Raw genomic sequence first — 18,628 nt, 5'->3', positions numbered from 1 at the left:
AATTAATAAATCAACAAAACTTCTGAAAATATTCATTTATTTTTCCTCATCTAATGAGGCTGCGCTTCAAATGGTAAATGAATTTTCCTCCAAAAAAATTTGTAGAAGTCCTGAACATTTTCACTTCTCAAAGTAACTGGAATAAAATTTTTGAACAATTCCTTTTTAAATACATTTTTTTTTCAGAAAATCTTAATTTGCGATATAACTGACTTGTAAATTTTTGTACAATACTTGTAAAATATTTAACAATAACAATTGCAAGTCCTTTGGGTGGAGTAGATTTTTCATCCTTTGCTCTGTACAATAGATCTACAAAACGGTGTATTTCCTACGGAAAATACACTGTGAAAAAGAAGAAAAAAATGAAGAGAGGCCTTTTCCCGAATGTATCATGTGACCCAAATAGCTCATGTCAAATCACCAACATGGCGAAGAGGACAATTCTTAATATTCGACAAAAGGAACATCTACCCATAATTTAAAAATAATTATTGAATTTTATATAGCTCTTCTAGCGTGTTGAAGAGTTTCCCAAGTGAACGGTACTGAAATGATGGTGGAGGGGGGGGGGGGGACAGAAAGAGGGAGAAATAACTTGTTTGAACATCATTCTTATTTTTTAGTCTTCATAATTTCATGAGACGCAAAGCTGTACACAGAATCATCATTTTATGCTAAAATTCCAAGGAAAGTATTTTTCCTGCTCACGACCGTACAAGCCTATGAAAAGTATGCAGTGACTACTCTCTCTTTTTTATCGTTGAAATGGTTAGTACAGTGGTCCAATACCAATTAAACAGCCTGCTGACAAACGAGGAGTTGAAACTTGGTGACATGATAGGTGTCTCTGCTGAACGGGCAGTTGGCATCAGCTGTCAGTTACTCAGGTGGTAGTTGATACCCAGTTTAATAAGAATGGTCCTTAGTCTCCACCACGAGCTCTCTCCTCAGTCTCCACAATGAGCACTCTCAGTAATTTTTAATTCTTGCCTTTTTGGAAAATAGCAAGTACAATAATTAGTTCGAAAGCTAGTTCAACGTAAATGAATTTTGCGACTTGAGCCCCATCATGCGGTCACATTGTACTTATCTGGATCTCAGGACATGCAATGGGTATAGTTCCTGTTTGTAAATACGTCCAAATGAAACCATTTGAAGCATTTATTTCAAGAAAATGTTTCTCCTCTTCTGTTGTAACTGTCTAATCTGCGTTATCAGTGTTAGTTCATACCAGTTATCAGAAAATCTATTCATCTCAGTAGGTGAATGTTCTATTAGTTATATGACAACATCCTCTCTCCTTTTTCTTAAGTTCTTCTTATATTTGAAACATCCAGGCCCAATAATTATATATTTTAAGGTTTAAGTCTAATTTTCGAACTGTTTTGGAGCTTATTTGCTGAAAATCAGGGAATTCCTAACCTCTAGAAACATTAGTCCTATATGTTTCTCTACTGCCTCTTATTTATTTTATGCCTCATTTTCGTCTTCAAAACTTTTCTATGGTATTTGCATATTCATCTTTTTTTCTAATCTATTTTTATTTTTTATTTTATTTTTAAGGGTGTACTAGCCACGCCTGATTATAGTCATACTGGAGAATTAGAGACTCTCAATATGAAACTGAGAAGAAACTTAGATCTCTACGCCAATGTAGTTCATGTGAAATCATTACCAGGAGTAAAGCTAAGACATCAAAATATTGATTGTGTCATCATTCGAGAAATGACAGAGGGTGAATACTCGGCCCTTGAGCATGAAAGTGTCAAGGTAGAAACCACATTTATTTTTTCTCTTCTTTTTCTTCGAATCTGTCATAAAAAATGATGTAGAGGACTTACAAGGGGAGGCTACCGATTGTCCCCCTCAGATCGGGTTCAAATTTGGCAGAGAGGTAGAACAGGTTAATATAAGAACCCGTATTTTTTTTTAGGTGCCAATGCCCAGCCGTTTTTGAGTTATGAATTTTTGAAGTTGCCGTTTTTTCGTGTCAGCGACGCGCTCAAGTTGAGCCTACTGTGCGCGCACCTTTTAATGCGATCCGAATGTCGCAGAGTTCATGTGAGATAGTTGTCCAAGCGGTAGCGCGCTCGCCTATGGTGCTGCAGGCTCGGAGTTCGATACTTGTTCCATGACTTTAATTTTTAAAATTGATTATTTTGTTTTTTAATCGCCTCATCACAAGATATAGTAAGTCACCTTGTAGACGTTATGATTCTAATTATTTTTTATGTATATTTTTTTTTAATGAGTGTTTGACAAAAAAGGAAAAAAAACATAATTAGCATCACAACGTCTACAAGGTGACTTACTATTTCTTGTGATGAGGCGATTAAAAAACCAAATAATCAATTTTAAAAATTTAAGTCACGGAACAAGTATCGAACTCCGAGCCTGCAGCTCCATAGGCGAGCGCGCTACCGCTTGGACAACTGTCTCACATGAACTCTGCGACATTCGGATCGCATTAAAAGGTGCGCGCACAGTAGGCTCAACTTGAGCGCGTCGCTGACACGAAAAAACGGCAACTTCAAAAATTCGTAACTCAAAAACGGCTGGGCATTGGCACCTAAAAAAAAATACGGGTTCTTATATTAACCTGTTCTACCTCTCTGCCAAATTTGAACCCGATCTGAGGGGGACAATCGGTAGCCTCCCCTTGTTAGCCTAATAGCAATTTGTGGTGCAAGATTCTTCTGCAATAGTGTTGCGTGATTTATCGAGCAGATAGCTTCTAACATGTTGACAACATCATGTGCTGGCAGTCATTCCTGATAGTGTTTATAACTTTATGACCGTGTCAGGCACCAGCATTTATGCCCGCAAGGCGAATTGAGCACCATGAAAACTTTCAAAACTAACCCACAAGTGAGAAATAAACGTTTGAAGTTCACATAATAAAAAGTAAATTCAAACTTCCCTCCAGACCAAATTAGGCATCGAAAGCAACCCATGTGTGAAGCAAGTAACTGGAGCTTGGTTTCATGCAAATTTCCTTCCTCTTCTGACTCGAGGAGGTCCATTTCACCAGCCCCCTTCCCCCACTCCCCCCCATAATATATGAAAAATATGCTATCGTTTTATAAGTGTTTTGCTACACACTCAAAAAGCTCTCTAAGAGACGGAAAGAAGCTGAAAAGTGAAGGAGCTAACTCCTGGCTAGAGAAGCTTGAGTAAGAGACAAAGAGAGACAACAAACGCTATTTTCAATTTAATACTCTTATTCCTCTTCCTTAGAAAACACAGCTGCCCTTACAACATATAACACAATACAAATGGATGAACCTCTGGCTCCAGGCCATATCACAGTTACAGAAAGGGTAGCTGCACTATCGTGATTTAGGCCTCCAAGCCTCTACAAAGTATAAAACAAAAATATAATACTTATAAACTCACTCACACACACGCATTCATACGTTTGATCTAAAATTACCCCACAGCTGCTTTACAATTACTCTTTGCTCATTGAGCTTACGCACAGTTGGCAGATTGCTGACAACACTCAGAGTTAGACTGGAATGGAATAACTCGGGGGGTTGGCAGTAAACTAAGAACCCCTGAATTTGGAAGAGAGATATCAAAAACAAACTTACAATTCAAGAATTTACTAAAAGGGAAAGCCTGGCGGGGGCTCCAACGCTAAAATTAGAACTTTACTGTTTTACAGTCTGTGGTTCCTTTGCGGTTCAAACCTTGGCTCAAGCCAGGTACACCTAAAAGCTAATACAAACGGAACGGCTGAAAAAAGAAGGAGAGATCCAGCTCACGGCTACAGCAAATAGGCGTCCAGAAGACCAACGAAGCTGGGACTTAGTCAAAAGCTGGAAAACGTCATTGCCAAATTAGTCTGTATGGGTAGAAATCCGGCTGGGAAAGTCGCAGCTGTAGCCACAAAAAAAGAAAACCGGAAATGGAATTTCGGTCCAAAACTGGAACCCTGTAGTGAAACATTTCACAGACTGTTTAGTTAAAAAGTCCGACGGGAGCATACGTAACTGGCTCTCTAAACCTCATCGCAATAATATGCAGTATAACTACTAGAACTAACCCTATTCACTAGGAGCTTATACTCCCCTTATCAGTTACAATAAGTTTCAGCTCTGACTGACTAGAAAAGCCTTGAGATAATGGACTATGGTTGCGCAATTCTTATGCAACTTCTAGATTAATTAAAGATACAAATGGAGACCTTCTGCCTTAGGGGCTTTACAATACTTAGGTTTCGAGTTACCGAGACCAGAGAATGGAATTGTTGCATGTGTGCGGAATTTGCGATTTGACTGTTGATTCTTACGCAAAAGTTCGCGTGAAAGACGATGGTGCCACTGGTTTTCTCTGAAATCAACTCCCAAGCTTAAAAAAAAGCTCTTAAGTTGAGGCCAAAATGGAGGGGATATCCCACGCTATCCTGAGAGCCCACCTCTAAATCAAGACAAATTCTCCGTGCAAGGATAGGGAGCAAATACATTGACAGGGCTGCCACTTTATTTGGGGACTCTAAAACTGAAAACATGACATCACTGCTAATGTATTTGCTCCCTATCTTTGCATGGAGAGTTCGTCTTGGTGTAGAGATAGACTCCCAGGATAGCGTGGGATATCCCCTCTATTTTGGTTTCAACTTGAGAGCTTTTCTTGAGCTTGGGAGTTGATTTCAGAGAAAACCAGTGGCACCATCGTGTTTTGGCCATCCTGACCTTTAACCGGCCGAAATTTTGAAATAGTTTGAGATATTGACTTCGGGTTTTCGCGAAAAGTTTTCTTTTTTTATGCTCTTTTGAACGAGATATCACAAGAGGGATCTTCCCGTTTGAAAATAAATAGTTGGGGTCCGTTACCTCCCCCAAAGGGGGCCCCCTGAAAATTTTAGGGGGGTCAAAAAGATGTTCCCTTTGACTGTGGAATGTCCCTAAAGTTTCAAATCTCTACCTCAGTAAGTTAAAAAGTTAGATGGGGGAGGGGGGACTTTTCAAACACCCTGTATGTTTTATAATACATATATTTGGAGCATGCTGTCAAGTATCCAATGAAGCTTTAATCCACAAAGACAATTTTATGTAAATCATACTTTTTTGCTTCGTTTCAGGGTGTTGTGGAATGTTTAAAAATTGTGACTAAACGGAAATCTCAAAGAATTGCTAAGTTTGCTTTTGACTATGCAACTAAAAATAACAGGAAAAAAGTTACTGCTGTACACAAAGCAAATATTATGAAACTTGGAGATGGATTATTCTTAAATAGCTGCAAAGAGGTAAATTGTAACGTAGAATTTTTGCATTTTACACAAAATAAAGTAATTCTAATTTTACACCTTACATTACCTAAAACCTATTGATTTGCAGAAATATTGATCAAAAGCAACCAAATAAAGGAGGAACGACAAGTGAGCTGAACAAATGAGGATGCTGCCAATATGTAGTTGTTTTGGAAACTGGGATTTTTAATGTAAGATTTGGAAATGACTTCAACATCCATTATCCAAGAAACAACCGATTTATTAAAAGAAGAAAGAAGAAACCTTGCTCCCATTATCTCCTTGCGTCATGCATACATAAGAAGCCATGACAGTTTACCTTACGAGCTTTCAAACTTTTTCTTATCGATATCAATCAACAACAAGCTGTATAGACTCAGGGCATGTCTTCATTCAATTCTTTCAGTTGTTGTCTGTTTTCAACCAAATCTAATTTTAAGTTGAAAACCGAGCATCCTGTTAAAAAAAGAAGATTGTGAGAATATAGACAGTTTTTCACCAGATTCTGTCCATAACATGGGTTCTTCAAATTGTTAGTGGATTTTTTGCTACTTCGTTAACAATGGGCCTGTTGCAAACTTTTGCTAGAGCAGAATGAAGAGTTGTTTCCTATAGATGATGCCTCAAAAATCACGATGAGCGCATCGGCAAAGTCTGAAATGCACTCATAAATTCACAATCTGCGTAAGAAATTTGCGTTATTTTGAGCTTCCCGCTTCAAAAACGATACTACTGCACAGGTGAACATTTTGTTAGATGAGTCCCTCCATCGTCGGCAATATTCATCATGGCCGACGCTTGCGCAGTTCCGCGAGTAATTCGAGGAGAGTTCAAGATCAATTAAGGCGGGCGAGGAAAATATAAACGTAAACACGCCGATTGTTATCTGGTTTAATCCTGTTCAGATGTTATCTCGTCCCATCACAGGTGTTTCGGCGGACTGGCGTCGGCCATGTTGAGTATTGCCGCCAATGGAACGACTTCTCTAACAAAATGTTCACCTGTACCGTAGTATCGTTTTCGAAGCGGGAAGCTCAAAAAACCGCAAATTTCTTGGGCAGATTGTGAAGTTATGAGTGCATTTCAGACTTTGCCGATGCGCTCATCGTGATTTTTGAAGCATTATCTGTAAGGAACAACTCTTAGTTTTGCTCTAGCAAAAGTTTGCAACAGGCCCATTCAGAAGCTTTGAGACTAAAATCACATGCATAAATGGGCTCTAAAACCCAATCTATGCACGCAATATTTGTCACGTGTTGTCAAGCGGCAAGAGATCGTGAAATTTCTAACTATGTGGAGGGCAATGGAGGTGTTGACACAAATGACCAAAAATTGCAATGTCAAAACTGTCACAGACGTTTTGAGTGACTTTTTGAGCACGGAGCAGAGGATCTTTTTTCAATGGGCCTGTTGCAGACTTTTGCTAGAGCAAAACTAAGAGTTGTTTCTTATAGATAATGCCTCAAAAATCACGATGAGCGCATCGGCAAAGTCTGAAGTGCACTCATAACTTCATAATCTGCGTAAGAAATTTGCGTTTTTTTGAGCTTCAAAAACGACACTACGGCACAGGTGAACATTTTGTTAGAGGAGTCCCTCCACCGTCGGCAATATTTATCATGGCCGACGCTTGCGCAGTTCCGCGAGTAATTCGAGGAGAGTTCAAGGTCAATCAGGGTGGGCGAGGAAAATATGAACGTAAACATGCCAATTGTTATCTGGTCTAATCCTGTTCAGGTGTTATCTCGTCCCATCACACGTGTTTTGGTGGATTGGCGTCGGCCATGATGAATATTGCCGACGATGGAACGACTACTCTAATAAAATATGTTCACCTGTGCTGTAGTATCGTTTTTGAAGCGGGAAGCTCAAAAAACAGCAAATTTCTTACGCAGATTTTGAAGTTATGAGTGCATTTCAGACTTTGCTGATGCGCTCATCGTGATTTTTGAGGCATTATCTATAAGAGACAACTCTTAATTTTGCTCTAGCAAAAGTTTGCAACAGGCCCATTAAACATTGCAATTCTAGTTAAATTAATGTCAATTCCTGAAGCCAAAAGGTTTCCATGTCATCTGCAGTGAAATGAATGCTAAAAACTGTTTATTTTTGGTTATGCAAGCGAATTGAGGCGATTTAATAAGTTAAGGAATTTTTATTATTATAGTCAGGAAAACCCAGAATAGTCTGGGTAGTAGGGCAAAAAAGCATAACAATCGTGCAATTCTAAAAGGAAGCATGAAACTTTCAGGATATCATATTTATCTATTGAAGGTTCAATTTCGCAAGTGAGCCCAAAATTCTGAGGCCATGGGGGGGGGGGGGGGGGGCTGGGGACCCTGAATTCGCTACGTCTTGCCGAATTTTCGCATTGATGTACAAAGTGATCAAAACTTGTGTAAACGTCATTAGTAGGCTCTCTCGAAAAGTATTCTAAAATTTTATCACCGTCCGATCCCGGAACACCCCTGAAAATGCCTAAAATTTAAAATGGCGCCCATAATAAGGCCACCAGAATACCGGTATTTTCACTTGTGCATATCCTGTCATGTGAGGTATCATTTTCCATGTAATGTTGATCTCAGATTTCATAATTGAGGTCAAAAGAACCCCCCGATCAAAATTGGTGCCCCAAATCCAAGATGGCGGCCAAATTTAAAAGGCAAAAGGTGCATTTTTAAACTTTAAAGTGATAGTACGGCAAGTGCTATGTCATTTCCTAAGTAATTTTAGTCGCAGATTTCATTAATGAAGTCAAAAGAGCTCCCCGGTCAAAGTTGGTGCTCCAAGTCTAAGATAAAGACCAAATTTGAGACGCAGGAGGATGCATTTTTTAGACTTTCACGTGATAAAGCATGTGATATGTCATTTCCCGAGTAATTTTGGTCGTTGATTTCATTGATGAAGTCAAAAAAGCACCCCTCACTCCCCTCCGGTCAAAATTGGTGCCCCAAGTCTAAGATGATGGCCAAATTTGAAAGCAGGAGTGCACATTTTCATGAGAAAAAAATCTTGTGAGATGGCAAGTGAGGTATCAATTTTCATGTAGTTTTATTCAACGAAACGAATCTAAATGAAATTTAAAAAAAATTATTTTACACGAAAATGAGACGAGAGATTCAAGATGATGGCAAACACGGCTGACAGGTGATAAGTCACAAATAGTGAGGTGTCTTACTTATTACTGCACAAAAACTTAGAGCTCAATTGCAGATGCCCTATACGCAGAGGATGAACAAATTATACAAACCGAAACTAATGTAGAAAACTTTCAGTGCGTTTTAGATGGTGAGCTACTCCATTAACTCCGATTGAAAAATAGGTATACTTATGATCCCATTGCACAACCGTATGTTCACTCTGTTGTTTCTTAGTTCGTCGAACACGATTGTGGCGACGGTCATCAAGAAATCCATCCATGAATGCAAGACTCTACTCATCTCAAGAGAAGCCAAAAATTCAGTAAAGCCTCTATGACTAATTCCTCTCCAAAAACACGTTTTGTTGATATAAAAGGGGTATTTCTGGCAAATTCAGCCATCAAACGTTGTTATATCCATTTAATTGATGCCCACTTTGAATCCACCATGTCTAAAGGTTCTATATGAGAAAGGAGATGCTGATATTGATATCGTCAAAGACGGTGTTGCAGCTTGTAAGAACACTGACACAATATTGTGATTGGAAAGGATTCGAATCTATTTGATTTTTTGTTTAATTGATGAGACACCAATTTTTCTAAAATTAAATGCGCAGAATCCAAGATGATTGCTGTTCTTGCATTCATGCATTTGCTGGTTGCGATTCGACCCCTCACATGCATAAAATAGGAACAGCATCTTTATTCTATACGCTTTTATCTATGATCCTTACCTGCAAGAATCTAAAGAAAGGTTCTTGGAACCTAATCAAAACCATTAACGAATAAAAAGAGCTTGAAAAGAGTGAATCAATGATGAAACTGTCTAAATACGTATTTCGGTTCGCGGCGTTGTAGACTTCCTGTCATACGAGGGGCGTTCAATAAGTAAGTATCCCCCCTCTCTAAAATCCATAAGAATGGACCAATTTTAAAAAACTTGGGCTCAAAATCTTCCTTAGGATATTTTGAGTTCAACAAAACAAACCGCAACAAAATCGGACTATGTGCGGCCGAACGCGAGCCGTTTGAACGCGCCGAGGTGCTCGACGCTCCCGCCGAATCTGCGAGGATTTGAAGTCCGCTACAGGAGAAGAGCTTCTCTGCCAAAGCCTCAGTCGTTCATCACTGACGATCGAAAAATCAAAGAAATTTTTGTAGAATAAGGGGCTTCCCTCACTTCTCCACATAACCAGCTCGATCCAAGCAAGTCTGATACTGAGACTAAGACTAAGAGAACAGCTTTTGGATGCCTCGCGCGTGGAAGTCTTTCACTGACCGCGGATGAAAGAGTGGACGGCTTGTTTGACCTCTTCCACTGATTCAAAATTAACTCCTCCGAGTTCAGATTTCAGGAACGGGAATAAATGGTGGTCAGGTTTGCCATTTATTATCGTATCTGAAATCTGAACTCGGAGGAGTTAATTTTGAATCAGTGGAAGAGGTCAAACAAGCCGTCCACTCTTTCATCCGCGGTCAGTGAAAGACTTCCACGCGCGAGGCATCCAAAAGCTGTTCTCTTAGTCTTAGTCTCAGTATCAGACTTGCTTGGATCGAGCTGGTTATGTGGAGAAGTGAGGGAAGCCCCTTATTCTACAAAAATTTCTTTGATTTTTCGATCGTCAGTGATGAACGACTGAGGCTTTGGCAGAGAAGCTCTTCTCCTGTAGCGGACTTCAAATCCTCGCAGATTCGGCGGGAGCGTCGAGCACCTCGGCGCGTTCAAACGGCTCGCGTTCGGCCGCACATAGTCCGATTTTGTTGCGGTTTGTTTTGTTGAACTCAAAATATCCTAAGGAAGATTTTGAGCCCAAGTTTTTTAAAATTGGTCCATTCTTATGGATTTTAGAGAGGGGGGATACTTACTTATTGAACGCCCCTCGTACTTCAGTTCTTTCATTAAAAACTACTGAAAATCATTTCTTGAATATTTCGCTTATTTTCACTCTCTATGTAAGGAAAATTCTGTAAAAATTTCAAGCCATGATGTTGGTTTGGTCCCTTCTCCAAAAATAAAATAGGAGCGAGTATTTTGAAACACCGCAACCAAGATACGCATTTTTGCAGTTTTACCGTCGAAATATAACTCCTCTATGGTGGCCAAATAAAATGTGACTTTTGAAGACCTCTGTCATCACATATTCAAGGGAAAAGTTCCAGCGCTTTCAAAGTCTTAATTCAATTAAAGAAATTACCCTTGACATCATCAGCAGTACCATTAATTTAGGAGCTATACATATTTTCATACTCAACCATGAATGGGATGAAGCTATCTGGATGCTTGTCAGTGGGAAGGGATAAAAACAAGGAGCCCCATCCTATTTTAAGTGACTTGCCTCCAGCTCCCAGAATCCCTGCTTACAATTATCAATACAATAATTGTAAGAAAGGGTGCGACACCATGCTGTACCTCTAAGAAAATTATCTTTTCGTTCTTAGACTCTTGGAGAAGTTGTGAAGACTCTAACTGTAAAAACTTCCAGAACCGTAGGAGGAAGATCCTGACGAGCCTGACTCAGAATGTGAATCAGCATGTGTTGATAAAAATTTTCTCCTATACTGACTGGAGGGGACACGGTAGGTGTGTCGTGTGTAATGTCATAATCTTCATTGAGAAATCATACAGGCTTAAAAATGAATAAAATAACTCCCTATAGGTGCTCCTGTTAACATTATTCCTTCTGTGGACGGCCAAACTGATCACCTTCTTGAATGTCTCATTTTTGTGTAAAATAATTTTTTTTGAATTTCATTTAGATTCGTTTCGTTGAATAAAACTACATGAAAATTGATACCTCACTTGCCATCTCACAAGATTTTTTTCTCATGAAAATGTGCACTCCTGCTTTCAAATTTGGCCATCATCTTAGACTTGGGGCACCAATTTTGACCGGAGGGGAGTGAGGGGTGCTTTTTTGACTTCATCAATGAAATCAACGACCAAAATTACTCGGGAAATGACATATCACATGCTTTATCACGTGAAAGTCTAAAAAATGCATCCTCCTGCGTCTCAAATTTGGTCTTTATCTTAGACTTGGAGCACCAACTTTGACCGGGGAGCTCTTTTGACTTCATTAATGAAATCTGCGACTAAAATTACTTAGGAAATGACATAGCACTTGCCGTACTATCACTTTAAAGTTTAAAAATGCACCTTTTGCCTTTTAAATTTGGCCGCCATCTTGGATTTGGGGCACCAATTTTGATCGGGGGGTTCTTTTGACCTCAATTATGAAATCTGAGATCAACATTACATGGAAAATGATACCTCACATGACAGGATATGCACAAGTGAAAATACCGGTATTCTGGTGGCCTTATTATGGGCGCCATTTTAAATTTTAGGCATTTTCAGGGGTGTTCCGGGATCGGACGGTGATAAAATTTTAGAATACTTTTTGAGAGGCCTACTAATGACGTTTACACAAGTTTTGATCACATTGCACATTTTTAACGGTGTACTAACAATGATTCAACGCGAAGGCGGGTGCCGAGTCGGTCGGCACTCGGTGGTCCTGCCATGTAGCGCAACGGGAAAAAAGTGAATTTTTGGAAGTATCCGTAAGTTTTGAACTCAGCGACCCTCACGAATCCTTAAAAATGTCTTTTGCGCGGTTTGAACTTATCATCTGATTTATTAACACCCAAATCCGGCTTTGGAACCGAGTCATTCCACGTCAACTGTGCCAGGCTCGGAACCCGACCCCCTCCGATTTGGCTGAAAATTGGTATGCGGGGTCTTTACATCACTATAAGAAACTAATATGAAGGGTTTTCCCATCCGACGTCCCGTTCGCGAGATATCGACCCTCAAAGATGGGGTGAATTTTAGCGATATTCAAAAAAGCCCGTTTTAGCGATTCTCATTTTCTCGACTTCCCTCTCTTTGACTCTCCATAGCGAGACTCTGTATCAATCCATCATACTTTGAAAGAGTGTTTCTAGACCAGTTTTTTATGTAGATTCTAAATATGCCATCGAAATTAAGCTAAAAATTATTTAAAAGGCCGTAATTTAGAGTTTTTTAAAATTTACGATTTTTTTGCCATTCAATGTTCAAACTCAATTATCTAAAAAACAGTCACTTCGATTTTCGATTTTTTTTTTATACTTCAAGCTTAGGATATATACTTTTGGTTGATATACTTTTTTCAACAGTTATCGGACGGTTAAGGGCCTAACAAAATTCAAATAGGCCAAAAAAGGTCAAAAATTGGTAAAAAAAGACGATTTTTTACATTTTAATCCAAATATTGCGATAATGAACACTTCAATTAACGATGTTTTCCCCCAGTTTACCCTCTAAGATGTATAAAATTAGACTATCGACGCTTTCCATACATTTACCGATTGATTAACGGCCTGATGGAAACCGGAAACCGACCGAAAATCCTCGAAATTGACGCAAAAAGACGATTTTTCACACCGTAACCGATGCTTTCCATAGATTGTAACTGCAATTTCCAATTTTCTCTCTCTATTTCAACCTTAAGGTATATAATTTCGAGTAATAAACACTTACTAACGTGCATCGATGGGGCACGGATCTGAACGGAGATGAAAACCGGCCGGAAATGCTCAAAAATGACGGAAAAAGGCGATTTATTGCATAGTCAGGGAAGCATGTGTTCGAAAATTACGTCCCGTTTGCACGTTTGTGATGCAAGTTTACTCCTTCATTTTGGTCCCTAGAATGAGAAAATCTTTGGTGGACCATCCGATTTTGATGCCAAGGCCCCAAAAACCAAGATGGCGGCCAAAATGGAGGCTGAAATTGAAATGTTGGTGAAACGGCACAAAACGTCAAGAGAGGTGTCGATCCTCATGTTTTTTGAATCGTAGATTCCAAAAAAATTGTCATACAGACCCCTCGACCCACGGAAATGACCAAAATCCAAGATGGCGGCCGATTTTGACTCTTTAGTGGCTAAAACGTCAAATGAGGAGGAAAGAGAGGAGTAAACACTCCAGATATCCGTTTTCGAGGTCACCGATTCCAAAAAAATAGGAGAAAAAACATCTCATGCCAAACGGTACTGATTTGGACCATGCAAAGACCGAACTCGGCAGTCATTCTGATTACAGTATTCAGAAACACTCTATAATCGGGACCTCTCGACCCAGTGAAATGCACAAAATCCAAGATGGCGGCGATTTTGGCTCCTGAATGGTTAAAACGTCAAATGCGGAGCAAAGTTCCAGCAAGTGTGTTTTGAGCCACTGAATCTGAAAATTGCGTTTATAATTCCCGACCACCCCTCAGTCTTCCAGAAAACTGACCAGGATAATGACAATTTTTCCGGGCGGAATCGACTTTTCCAGAAAATCGGTCTGTTGCAAAATTTTGCTGGATCAAAAATAAGAGTTGGCAGGTACTATAGAAATGTCTCAAAAATCACGATGAGCAGGTCGGCAAAGTCTGAAATGTACTCCTTACTTCACAATTTGCGTAAGAAATTTGCGTTTTTTTTAGCTTCCCGCCTCAAAAACGATACCACGGCACAGGTGAACGTTTCGTTAGAGGAGTCATATTCCATCCAACCCCTGCTTACAAGGATACTACGCAATATTCAAAATAGCTGACGCCAATCCACCAAAACGCTTGAGATGGGACGATGGCATATTTAGAATCTACATAAAAAACTGGTCTAGAAACACTCTTTCAAAGTATGATGGATTGATACAGAGAGGGAAGTCGAGAAAATGAGAATCGCTAAAACGGGCTTTTTTGAATATCGCTAAAATTCACCCCATCTTTGGGGGTCGATCTCTCGCGAACGGGACGTCGGATGGGAAAACCCTTCATATTAGTTTCTTATAATGATGTAAAGACCCCGTATACCAATTTTCAGCCAAATCGGAGGGGGTCGGGTTCCGAGCCTGGCACAGTTGACGTGGAATGACCCAACCATATTCTGGCGCGCGAAAATCAGTCTGCGTACGTTGAGCGGAAACTTTGATCGCTCATAACTTTGGAACCGTTTATTTCCCCAGGCTTATGGACCACTCGTTGGATGCGAAAAAAGACGAACAATTTAAAAAAAACTGGTTGTGGTCCATTTAAGAAAAATGAGTACCTTGTGAATTTTTTGTTAAAAAGAAATTTTCTCGACTGAAAAACCGAAGAAAGCACATATGTTGACTTGAAAATGTGATATCGGGATTTTGACCTTTCAAATCTTTAAGTATGCAATTTTGGACGATTTTTCGTCCAAACTGGACCTCGATAACTTTTTCTCTTTGAGAAATTTCGAGGTTCACAGGTTTTGACTTTCACCCACCCCCCCCCCCCCCCCAGGGTGGGACTTATTTTTTTAAATCAACAAAACCAAATGTTGCACGGTCTTAAATGGTTCCATGTGATAAAAAAACGCGGTAGCCAAGAGGATTTTGAGAAAAAAAAATTTTAACCCGGCGCGCAGAGCCTAAACATAGAGATTTTTCCGGTTTTTTGGCAGTCTCGCCGTTTATTTTTGATATTTTTGCCAGCAACACAGTACTGAGGCTAGATGTCCAAAAATTGGTACAAACCTAGCACATACCTTGCAGGTTGAGGGAAAATTTTTGTTTTTCTTCTAGGTCACTCTCCCTTTGCTTGGTAATGCCGAAACTCTCCGCTCGGCAGCTCTAAAAATCGAAATTTGGCCGTTTTTTAACGTATAATGAACTTATTGAGCAACCTATAATGGCAGTAAAAATCCGAAAATTTGTGAAAAGCAAGTCCATACCATCAGTATGGAAGGTCAAATGTCAGAAAACTCCTACGTCTTTTATTTTCTGCCAAGCTATGCCCACAATGGTGGAAAACCCGTCAAAAATAGCTCAATTTTGACCGTTTTTTCGCGTTCGAAAAATTAGACACCCTGTAATGACAATGAAGGTCCGAATATTTGTGGAAAGTAAGTTCATATCGTCTGTATGAAATAAAAAGTTTTACTTGTTTCCTCAGTCCTATATTCTTCGTCCTGCGATACCCGAAATGGCAGCGAAAACCTCAAAAATACCTCAAATTGGCCGTTTTTTGGAGAATTATTTTGAACACCTTGTAGTGACAGTGGAGGTCCGAGAATTTGTGCAAAGTAGTTTTATACCCTCCGTAAGGAATAAAAAAATCTACATGGTTCCTATATCTTACATTCCTCGTTGTGCGGTGCCCGCAATCACTTCGAAAACGTCTAAAATACCATTCTTTGGCCGTTTCTTCAATGGCGAAATTTACTAGACACCCTGTAATGACACTAGAAGTTCGAAAATTGGTGAAAAGCAAGTTCATACCACCAGTATGGAAGGGCAAATTTCAAAAGATCCATAGATGTTTGATTGTTTGTCGCACGGTGTCTTCAGATGCACAAAAACATGATAAATACCTCCACTTTTACTTGGGCATATTAGTGATAGAAGTGTGGGAGATGTCTTAATCTCTTCGTCTTGATGTTTAGAAACAGAATTCTGATGTTTGCATTCTCAATTTTCAAAGTCACCCTCTATCCAAGATGACGGCCAAAATAACCCCCGTGGGGATGATATTTCCAATAAAAACCCTATTGGCCAACTGAGGTGTCAATCCGTATGTATTTTTGGTCGTAGAACTCAAATCTGCTGTCCAAAATTCACTCAGACCATTTTGGAGGCCCCAAATCCAAGATGGTGGCCAAATTTTGGCCAAAAACGGGATTAGGGACAAATGCTCATCCAAGTGCCGAGTGGGGTGTCTATCCATAGGTTATTCGGGTCGTAAAATCCGAAAATTAAGTTAAATTTACATTATCGGGTCACGGGAAGTTCGAAGAAATTCTAAGGGGGGGGGGGGGCGAAAAAAGCCGTTTTTGCATCGAGCTTTTTCTTGACTTTTACTTCAGATTTAGCGTTTGGTTTTTAAAAATTTCACTTTCCATCGTTACAGATTGCCAAGCTGTATCCTAAAATTGAATTTGAACAGATAATCGTAGACAACTGCACTATGCAAATAGTATCCAACCCTCAACAATTTGATGTGATGGTCACACCTAATCTGTATGGTAATATCCTGGATAATTTGAGCTCTGGTCTAGTTGGAGGAGCTGGTGTTGTCGCTGGTGCATCCTATAGTTCCGAGTGTGTTGTCTTTGAGCCAGGTGCACGACACACTTATGCTGAAGCTGTTGGCAAAAATGTAGCCAACCCAACTGCTATGCTTCTTGCCTCTGCTAAGATGCTGAGTCATATTAATTTACAGTACTACGGAGATTTGATTCGCAATGCTGTCAATCGAGTGTTGAAAGCAGGGAAGGTGAGTTGCATGTGACAATCTCAATCGGCTTTTAATTTTCATATATATTTAAACAATGGCGCTGGGCCCAAACCATTTCGCTCGGAAAACAAAGCCAAGAAAATCCAAAAATTACAATTGGAGTCAAAAAATTGTTCAACTCTAATGAGTAGGCACCAGTGCAAAACTGAGGGGGGAGAGTGTTCAGCCCAGGCTGTTTGCATGGGAATATTATGTTGAGGTCAGGTGGAGAGATCTTTACTGGTTTGGGTCTTGTTAGACCTCAAAAATAAATCACAATGGGCCTGTTGCAAACTTTTGCTAGAGCAAAACTAAGAGTTGTTTCTTACAGATAATGCCTCAAAAATCACGATGAGCGCATCGACAAAGTCTGAAATGCATTCATAACTTCACAATCTGCGTGAGAAATTTGCGGTTTTTTAAAGTTCCCGCTTCAAAAACGATACTATGGTACAGGTGAACATTTTGTTGCAGGAGTCGTTCCATTGGTGGCAATACTCATCATGGCCGACGCCAGTCCGCCAAAACACGTGTGATGGGACGAGATAACACCTGAACAGGATTAAACCAGATAACAATCGGCGTGTTTACGTTCATATTTTCCTCGCCCGCCTTAATTGACCTTGAACTCTCCTCGAATTACGCGAGGAACTGCGCAAGCGTCGGCCATGATGAATATTGCTGACAATGGAGCGACTCCTCTAACAAAATGTTCACCTGTGCAGTAGTATCGTTTTTGAAGTGGGAAGCTCAAAATAACGCAAATTGCTTACGCAGATTGTGAATTTATGAGTGCATTTCAGACTTTGCCGATGCGCTCATCGTGATTTTTGAGGCATTATCTAAAGGAAACAACTCTTCATTCTGCTCTAGCAAAAGTTTGCAACAGGCCCATTGTCAGTGAATCTAACTTAACATTCCGCAAAATCCAAGACAACATGAAAACGCTGTCATGAATATGACCTAAGGCATGACACTAAAGTGTGATCCTCGTGCCACCTACCATCGTTGCTGAATAACTCTCATAACAGGACAAGGAAAACCCGAATAAAATTATTATCAGGTTGGATTAGCAGATTGGAGATTCGAACGCATCTAGACATAACCACCCTCTCCGGAACGGGGAAAAAACACGTACCCCCAAAACTGTGCGCAAAAACGAGAGAAAAACACTAAGAAATGGCCCGAACTGAATTTAAGAAGGTGGTGAAATGGTGCTGGATATATTTATACATTTAATTTTTGCTCCCACCAAACTCTCCTCAATCGAGTTTTTCTGTCGAATGGAAAAAATCCATACCTAAAAAGTTAATAACTGATACCTTGTTAAAAATCTGCAAATTTTGTATGTATAACTAGAGTATGACATGGGACATATCAATTGTTACATATGTAACAAATAATTTTTTTATTTTGCCAGTTTAAGGATGTACAAAAAATCCCTCAATTGTGCAGCAGTTAACTTCGTACCATTGCATGGAGTCGCAGTGCGATGCTGTGTGCTCGCGTGCTTCCCTCCCCCGCTTGTGACTTCACGCCGCAAGATAGTCAAAACGGACGAGATTTTTTCTGAGGACCATTTTACTTCAGAAATGATATGTTGCTTGCCAAAATTTTTGATTTTTAGGTTTAGGCCCTTTGAGCTTTAGGCACGAGTTTAAATTATTTTAAAAAATGTTCCCCATAAGAGATCATTTTAGAGACTTACAGAAACTTTTTAAGGAGTGATCAACTTGAATATCGCAAAACTCAGAGGCACCCTAAAGGAGGGGGGGGGGGGTGTTTCTACACCTGGGGCCAATGAAAAGGGACCGCATATCTTTGACAGCATTTAAACATTTTTGGTTTGCCTAAAAAAGCGTATATCTTTCCAGAATTTCTGGCGTTTCATTTCCCAACCAACTGTCATTTGTAATTCCATGACTCTACAAGAGAAGAAATAACCTGACATCCGGTCGGA

General features: G+C 39.8%; 1 protein-coding gene and 1 long non-coding RNA gene across 2 annotated transcripts in view; one reads left to right on the top strand and one right to left on the bottom strand.

Moving 5' to 3' along the window:
• LOC140226030 (uncharacterized) overlaps positions 1-18,628 on the bottom strand; it is a 234,405-nt gene that overhangs the window by 27,081 nt on the left and 188,696 nt on the right. The gene's annotated exons all lie outside the window — the stretch shown is intronic.
• Idh3b (isocitrate dehydrogenase [NAD] subunit beta, mitochondrial) overlaps positions 1-18,628 on the top strand; it is a 41,244-nt gene that overhangs the window by 7,518 nt on the left and 15,098 nt on the right. Inside the window, exons 5-7 of the mRNA XM_019055641.2 lie at positions 1,567-1,773; positions 5,090-5,254; positions 16,303-16,668. Of these exons, the coding sequence (XP_018911186.1) occupies positions 1,567-1,773; positions 5,090-5,254; positions 16,303-16,668 (738 nt within the window). The remainder of the gene's footprint in view (positions 1-1,566; positions 1,774-5,089; positions 5,255-16,302; positions 16,669-18,628) is intronic.

This window comes from Bemisia tabaci, chromosome 1, assembly GCF_918797505.1.
Source record: "Bemisia tabaci chromosome 1, PGI_BMITA_v3".
NCBI lineage: Eukaryota > Metazoa > Arthropoda > Insecta > Hemiptera > Aleyrodidae > Bemisia > Bemisia tabaci.
This window is presented reverse-complemented; position numbering and strand designations above follow the sequence as displayed.